At 43.2% G+C, this 7,879-nt stretch overlaps 1 protein-coding gene across 2 annotated transcripts; it reads left to right on the top strand.

Annotated features, from left to right (window-relative positions):
• Positions 1-372: 372 nt before the first annotated feature.
• Positions 373-7,395, top strand: SOD1 (superoxide dismutase 1; the record flags this gene model as incomplete). Of its 2 annotated transcripts, none has more annotated exons than XM_080696845.1 (5): positions 373-444; positions 3,844-3,937; positions 5,407-5,476; positions 6,272-6,389; positions 7,288-7,395. In XM_080696845.1, 5 exons carry the CDS (start codon positions 373-375, stop codon positions 7,393-7,395), a joined length of 462 nt encoding a protein of 153 aa, XP_080552971.1. The 2 variants fall into 2 exon arrangements, with proteins under 2 accessions (XP_080552971.1, XP_080552970.1); XM_080696844.1 differs by having other exon boundaries at positions 373-462.
• Between the last annotated feature and the right edge of the window lie 484 nt (positions 7,396-7,879).

The raw sequence follows: 7,879 nt of genomic DNA, 5'->3' as shown, positions 1-7,879 counted from the left end.
CTCAATTTCCGACCAGCGATCCACGGATCCCGCCCTCGGGAGGAGCAGGGCGGCTTTCCCCCGGGGCTCGGGTTTCTGTTCTTTTCACAGCCGGGGGAGGACAGACGCGGCGCCGGGGGCGGGTTCCCACGCGTCCCTCGCCCCGCCCCCGGGCCTTCCCGGCCACTCACGACTCGAGGCCGCCGGAGGGGGCGGGCCGAGCCGGCGGGAAGCGATTGGTTCCGGGCCACGGTGGGCGTGGCCAGGAGATCCGCTCTATAAAGCAGCGGAGGCGCCGCGGCCTCGGTTTGCGCCGGCGTCTTCTGGCGGCCTGGGTCGCGTCCGTGCGTTGCAGTCCGCAGAGCCCGGCCGGCGTGCGTCCTCCCGCGAATCATGGCGACGAAGGCCGTGTGCGTGCTGAAGGGCGACGGCCCGGTGCAGGGCGTCATCAACTTCGAGCAGAAGGCAAGGCCCGGGGCGGAGGCCCGCGCCATCCCGCGCACCTGCGCGGGGAGCGGGCCGGGCGGGGCTGCCCTCGCCGCCGCCCGGGGCCTTGGCGCCCGCACCGGCTCCCGCGTGCGCCCCCTAAGTGCTGAGTCACGGCGCGGGCGGCCTGGGCGGCGCGGGCCGGGAGAGGGAGGCGGGCGCCTTCGAAGCGGCGATGGGCCTCGTTTGCGCGGTGTCCTTCGTGCTCGCGAGGATCCCGTCGACCCTTGAGTGGCGCGGTCCGATTTCCCGGGGGCGGCAGGGCGGGTCTGGAGCACGGGCGCGTCCGTTATCCCTTTGGGGCTGCTTTTCCGACGTCGGCGCCCTAGGGTGGGGAGTCCGCGAATTAAGTTTAGCTCTCGACCTAAGAATGGTTTCGGTATCTTTTAATAGTTGCGAAGAACAGGGATTCGCCATCATGTTAATGGTACTTCACAGAAAGCGCTGAGCCCCCTTTTCTAGGCCATGGTCAGGCCGCAAGGGCAAAGAAGATGGCCTTGGACAGTGATCCTTCCCCTCCTTGAAGGCGCGTGAAGCCGGAGATCTGACACTGGGGATTTTCTCAGTGTTCCGATGATCCAAGTCTGGGTGCACAATAAACTCATTTGGGAGAGCTTTGGGAAAATAGAGACTGCAGGGCCCAAACCCCTCCCAGTTATATCCAAATTTGCAGCCTGTTCTGGTGCATTGCTGTTTTTTTAAAATGTAACTTTCCAGAGTGCTCTTAATGCGCACCTAGGCTTGAGAACTTTTGTTTCAGGGCAGTGGGTGGGGTTTGAGATGAGGGCATTAGGCGATCTGGAGTTTCCATTGCATTGGACTGTTCTTGGACATTCCTTCCAACCAAATTGTCTTGTCAAGTAGCCTTAAAATTGCTCAGCAGGCAGGTAGGTAAAACGGCAAAGACAAAAATTTTGGAAAGGTGCTGGGGATCGAATCCAGGGCCTGGTGCATGTCCTCTACCACTAAGCTATATTACCCCCAGTCCTCAAAGATAACTTTATTAACATATCTTGTGGAATAAAATATACAGAAATATTTTCAGTAGTTATTATCAATAATGTTGCAAAACATGTGTTGAAAAGAAGGCACTTGTGATAAGACTGTTGCCAGAACCTTTGGTTACCAACTGGAGGAAAATTTTGTTGTGCTGGGCTTAATCTTGGAGGAATATTTAATACATGAATGAGATGTAGGCCTTATTACAGTCGTTTACAGACATGGGAGAGGATAGGAATAGTGTATGCAAGTGTCTATGATTTAAGTGGGGCAGAACTAATTTTTTGGGGGGTTTTTTGGTGCTGGAGAATGAATCCAGGGGCATTTAAGTTACAAGCTACATACTCAGCCCTTTTTATTATTTTTATTTTGAAACAGGATTTCTCATAAATTGCTGAGGCTGGCCTTAAGCCTGTGATCCTACTGTTTCAGCCTTTCATGTACTGGAATTACAGGTGTGTGCCACCACACCAGGCTCAAGTTTTTGTTTTGTGTTTTTCTTTAATTGGTCTCCCATGTTTTCTGGAAAAGATTGACATTTGACTACTTTTACTCTGTTTCATTTCTCAGACTTCCCCCTCCATTTCTTTTTCCTCCCCACATAATCCACTACTGCTAGAGAATCCTAGGAATCTCTGAAGGATTCCTTTTCCCCAGGCTGCAAAGAAATGTGAAGACAGTCCTGAATCCATATTCATACCTGGTTCTTGCCCATTTCCCACCTACCCTGAGCAGCTTGCACAGTTCTTGAATTAAGCTCCTAACTTTATGTTGGTGAAGGCCCTTTGTACCTGATAAGAGGCCATTGGGTAAATTGGGCATTACAGTTCCACAGATTCACAGAGGTAGTAAAATTTAACCTATTTAGTGTTTGAAAGTTTGGACTAGTAGCCAACTTGTAAAAATCAGAACTTTTCTCCAGCTTCCCAATGGATTTTGAAAAATAATGGATATATATGTACTTGCACTGATCCTTCATTAATCTAAGACAACACTGTGCTGGGCAGTTTATATTCATTTTGCACCCGAGGCAAGCTCCTCAAAAACTAAGCTAAAAACAAAGATTCTAGAATGTTTCTCACTGTGTGGTACGGTTGCTATATATATTTGATCAGAATTCTTCTGATTATAAGTTTGTGATTTCTTGTCTTTTTGTGGTACTGGGGGTTGAACCCAGGGGAATTCTACCTCCAGGCTACACTCCCAGTCCTTTTTGTTTTAAAACAGGGCCTTGCAAGGTTGCTGACAGTCTTGCTACAATGCTGAGGCTGTCCTTGAACCTGTGAACCCTCTGTCTCAGCCTCCCAAGTACTTGGATTACACATATGGGCCACCATGGCCTGCTCAGTTTTGTGATTTCTAGAGGCCGCCATGTAGTGCCATTACCTGTTGCTGCCTGAATGGCCTGTCAGACAGCTTTGGTTTTTTCATATGCTTTACTGTTGTTCTTGTCCCTTTTTTGGAGGTTCTCTAGATTTTAGTTTCTCAAAAATCAGTGCCTTTGCCGGGCGTGGTGGCGCACACTTGTAATCCCAGCATTCGGGAGGCTGAGACCTGGAGGATCGTGGTTCGCGGACAGCCTCAGCTACTTAGTGAGGCCCTCTGCAACTCAGTGAGACCCGGTTTCAAAATAAAGAATAAAAAAACAAAAATAGGGCAGGGGGTGTAGCTCGGAGGTCAAATGCCCCTGGGTTCCATCCCCAGACCCGCAAAAAAAAAAAAAAAAAACAAACCAGTGCCTTTGATTAGACCAGAGTCAATTTCTTCAGGGCCAATGGGCTAAAATATTTTCTAGCTACTAAGTAAAAATATCTATGGTGGAAACTGATAAATGCCCACTGAGTGGAGAGTAGAGAACAAGAGTCCTAGGGTAGAGAGTTAGAGAGTTGGGCATTTCTAGATGCCTTTCTCTCTTTCTCTTTTCCTTTTTGTAAAAAGGCAAGATTGTGTTTGCTCCACGGAAGAGTGTCTGCATGATGAAAGCTGAAAGAGCAAAGGGCTAATGCCAGGTACTCTGTGTTAAAAAGTTTGATAAGGGCTGGGGTAGTTCTTTTTGTACAGTGTATGTATCTGACATTTAGGTGGTCACTATGGGCTTGCTGCTTTATTAGGTGCTTTTTATTTAATATTTATTCCAGGAGACCTGGGCAGCAAGTGTTAGAAAAAGGTCACCACCTCCCTGTTGATGGGGACTTTAAAGGCCACTTGCCTGGGGGGTCACTGGTTGGAAAGTAGCGGGTCTGGAATTTGAACACATTTTTTTCAACTCCTAAATCTGCTTTTTTTTACTTTACTGTGAGTGATAAAGGTAAGTCCATTGTTTTCTTTGTTCAGAAGCAACTCTGCACTCAAACTTACTGCACTTTTCTTTGAATAAAGGCAAATGGGCCAGTTCTTGTATCGGGACGCATTACAGGATTGGCTGAAGGCCAGCATGGATTCCACGTCCATCAGTTTGGAGATAATACACAAGGTGGGTATTGTATTGGTCTAATGATTGTCCATACCAGTTTAACCTAGTAAGAATAGGACTGAATTAAGGACCCCCTAACCATTAAAAATCCCTCAACCTTTTTTGTAAAGGTCAACCTTAAGGAAATTACTCACAAACCTTTTTTTGTGTGTGTGGTACTAGGGATGAAACCCAGTGTCATTCTACCTCCGAGCTATACCCCTCAGCCTTATTTTTATTCTTTACTTTGAAACAGGGTCTAAGTTGCCAAGGGCCTTACTAATTCCTTAAGTTTGGGAAAGAGATGGAAGGGAGTCAATGATTTTTATTGTGATTATTTCTAGTGTTTTTTTAAGAATACAAGAGAAAAGTAGAAACAAACAAAAAAAAAATTACTTTGGGTAATGATCCAAAGTTTTTGTGAGCTGGTTGGATGCTTGCAACTCTGACTTGTTTGTTACATTATGCTCCACACCCAACACGAGACTCGAGCCCCCTCACACAAAAGTGTGATACAAGTGAGAACTAGTGTTAGACTGTGTTTTGCAGCAAGTTCCATTTCTTATTTTGGGATTAGAAGCAAATTAGTGAAAGATTGTGGGTTAAATTGCATTTAGTAATCTCTTGCCATATTTGAGTAATAGTCTGCAATTTGCACTAATAGATTTAGGATGAGAACTTGATTCCTTTTGCTAGAACATGTACCATGGTTCTGCTCCAAATTGTTTAGTGACCAGATTTAATTCATTTCAGTTTTTCCCCCAAATGCAGCAAGTTGCTTCTGCCTCTGGTTTGGGAGATTGCTCTGTAGTTTCGATTTGCTAAACTGCTTTCTATGGCCTGTCTCTCTCCCTATTTGTGATGTCCTGGGGGCTGGGTAGAAGATATAAACACTGGAAACTTCACTGAGGTGCTGCATGAAGACTGCCCAGCTTAGAAAGTGCCTCCTGCACTGCCTTGCTGGCACTGAATGAATGACGTCCCCGGAACACATGGATGCCACCCTGGGAGTGGCACAAGGCAGCAGCCTCTGCCCTTGGCAATAAGGTTCTGTTTAATATTTTGCCTGCACCAAGTAAAGGCCAGACAGGAGAGCTGCTTGGTGGCTTGTGCCTGAGATGAGTGTTTTTGTAGTTAGGACATGCTACTTTAAGTTTTTTGTAGTTACCACATGCTACCGTCTTAAAAACTAGGACCATAATTGTGGGATCTTAACTCTACAAAGAGCCTCTGAAGATGAAGTCTGCCTCTGTTTTACAGTGAAGAAGCCAAAGCCCAGAGAAGGATAACTTGACTAGTGTCAGACAGTCGTTAGAACCTACCTCTACACCCAGCCCATTAAGTTTATACCAAAGTGTGGCTTCCTGTTCTTCTTATCCCAGAAATCATGATACAGATCATTGCTTTCTCAGTGGGAAGCCACTTTCTTTTTAGAATTTATTTTGAATTTTTGATTCATAATGTTAACTGCTGTTTTTGCTTATAAATAGGCTGTACCAGCGCAGGTCCTCACTTTAATCCTCACTCTAAAAAACATGGTGGGCCATCAGATCAAGAGAGGTGAGCGGCAAGATGCTTAACTCTTACACAATAGTGGTGATGGTTTTGTGGGGATGATAAAGGTGTAGAAATTATTGTGCTTGCAAAACCAAGCACAGTAATTTTTTGAGTGTTATCTCGCACATAACTTCCCTGTTCCCAAGGGGAATGGCTTAGTGCCTGGGCCAAAGAGTTGACAAATGGGAACACTTAAAACAATTTGGTTTTGTAGCATTTATTGAATATAGAATACAAGTGCCAAAGGGAACTAATACAGGAAATGTCATGAATAACAGTACTGCCAGCCACTAGCAAAATAAATCATCATTGTAAAATGTAGGAAGTTTCTGTAGACAAAAATATGATACTCAAAATGAGTTGAGACTCCATTTGTATGCATATGTTTTCTGAAAGCCTTTCAGGAGAATATTAAATTTAAGGACAAGATTAATTTTTTAACAAGAGACCTAGGGGGATAACTTTCTTTATTCCAGTAAATAACAGGAATAACTCAGTAGCTTAGAGTTTACCCTGTGGTTACTTTACCTCTGAAATTAGAGGAGTGCCCCCATCCCAAGACTCTTCTCAGAGCATTACTTTGTAGACTGAAGGGAGATGTCTTCAGTATCTAGCTACTTGTTCTTAGGTGTATATTACCAAAATTTTGTCAGTCTGGAAAAGTTAAGTCTTATTTGGTATATGCTATGTATATAACAGCCTGTCTTGTATTAGTCTCAGTCACATTTTATTTAGCTCATGAAATCTCATGTTAGGTGAAAATCAGTCCTAACTCATCTGATGCTTTTTTCATGTTAGGCATGTTGGAGACCTGGGCAATGTGACTGCTGGCAAAGACGGTGTGGCCAATGTGTCCATTGAAGATTCTCTGATCTCACTTTCAGGAGAGCATTCCATCATTGGCCGCACAATGGTGGTAAGTTTTCATAAGATTTCTTTTAACACACATTCATGTATCATCTCACAACTTCACAGTGGTTAGTCCTGGTTTCTAACATCTATATAAACTGTAATTTTAGTTCAGATTAGGAAAAGTAGTTATTTTGTTGGGTAATTATAGCAGATGATTTAATTTATTTAGGTTAGTTAATAACACTTCTGCCAAGATGTAGTAAAAAGTGGGTTACAACTGATTGTATTGGATCCGAATTGGGGAAACTTAGTCTTTAATTTTAAAATGGCCAAGTATTCTAGGCATGATTGTTTCCCCTTTGTAGTTAAACAGAACATTCTGTTGAATCTGAAATCTGGGATGGACTTTGTTATTAATATTCATTCAAGTCTGTAGTTTACCATGTAGAATGATCCTCCCAGTTTACCCTGGGGAGCTGCACCTGGTTCATGCAAAACACCAAGCAGTAAGGCTCTCCTGACCTCTCAGGGCAGTTACCATTCAGTAGGCACTTCCTTTCAGTTGACCCTTTATCCTTAGAATTTTCTTCAGCCCTATTGGTGAAGCAGAAAAATCATTTTTAAATGTTTGATGAACAAAAGTTAAAATACTATTGCTAAGTGTTAAGATATTTTTAGGGTTGCTTATTTTATAGGCTTATAGTTCATTAGGTATGACATTTTGATAGTTTACTCTAGGACTAAGGTTACTCTTATTTTTCATGGGAAGACTAAGACTACCAGCATGTAGAGGTTGAGTGTTTAGTATTTTAGATAGCAACACTTAGCTAGTGTTTAAAGGTAACATGTCTTTTTGCACCAGTAAGGAAGCTTTGAGTAGTAGCTTCCATTTTTAAACTACCAGCATATTTGGTAATTACTTGATAGCTCTAAGTTTAAGGTTCTGACTTTTTTTTTTAAAGGTCCATGAAAAACCAGATGACTTGGGCAAAGGTGGAAATGAAGAAAGTACAAAGACGGGAAATGCTGGAAGTCGTTTGGCATGTGGTGTAATTGGGATTGCCCAGTAACATTCCTTTCAGTGTGGTCTGAGTCTCAGTAACTCATCTGTTATCCTGCTAGCTGTAGAAACTTAACTTGATAAACATTAAACACTGTAATCTTAAAAAGTGTAATTGCGTGACTTTTTTTCAAATTGCTTTGTGTACTTGTAATGAGAACTGATTTATCATTTGGAAGATTGTATAGTTTTATAAAACTCATTCAATTAAAATGTTTCAGTGATCTCTGTATTTTTCCAGACTTATTCACATTTGGATATTAAAACTTAACTGTATTAATTTCTTCAATTCTCATTCAAGCTTGTGAATAAACATCCTGTGTATGGTTGGCACTTGACCCTATTTAAGTGCCCAAATCAAAATTATGATTTCATTTATACATACAGCATGAGTGGTGGAACAGATATAGTAATACTATTTCATAGCACTCTTTACTTCTGAGATGTTTTGAGGCCATCAGAATGTGTAAATTTTTAGCAGCTGTTCTTTTTAG

Source organism: Muscardinus avellanarius, assembly GCF_963383645.1.
Source record: "Muscardinus avellanarius genome assembly, chromosome: 5".
In the NCBI taxonomy this organism is placed as follows: Eukaryota; Metazoa; Chordata; class Mammalia; order Rodentia; family Gliridae; genus Muscardinus; species Muscardinus avellanarius.
Note: the sequence above shows the minus strand (reverse complement) of the source record. Positions and strands in the feature narration are given on the sequence as shown.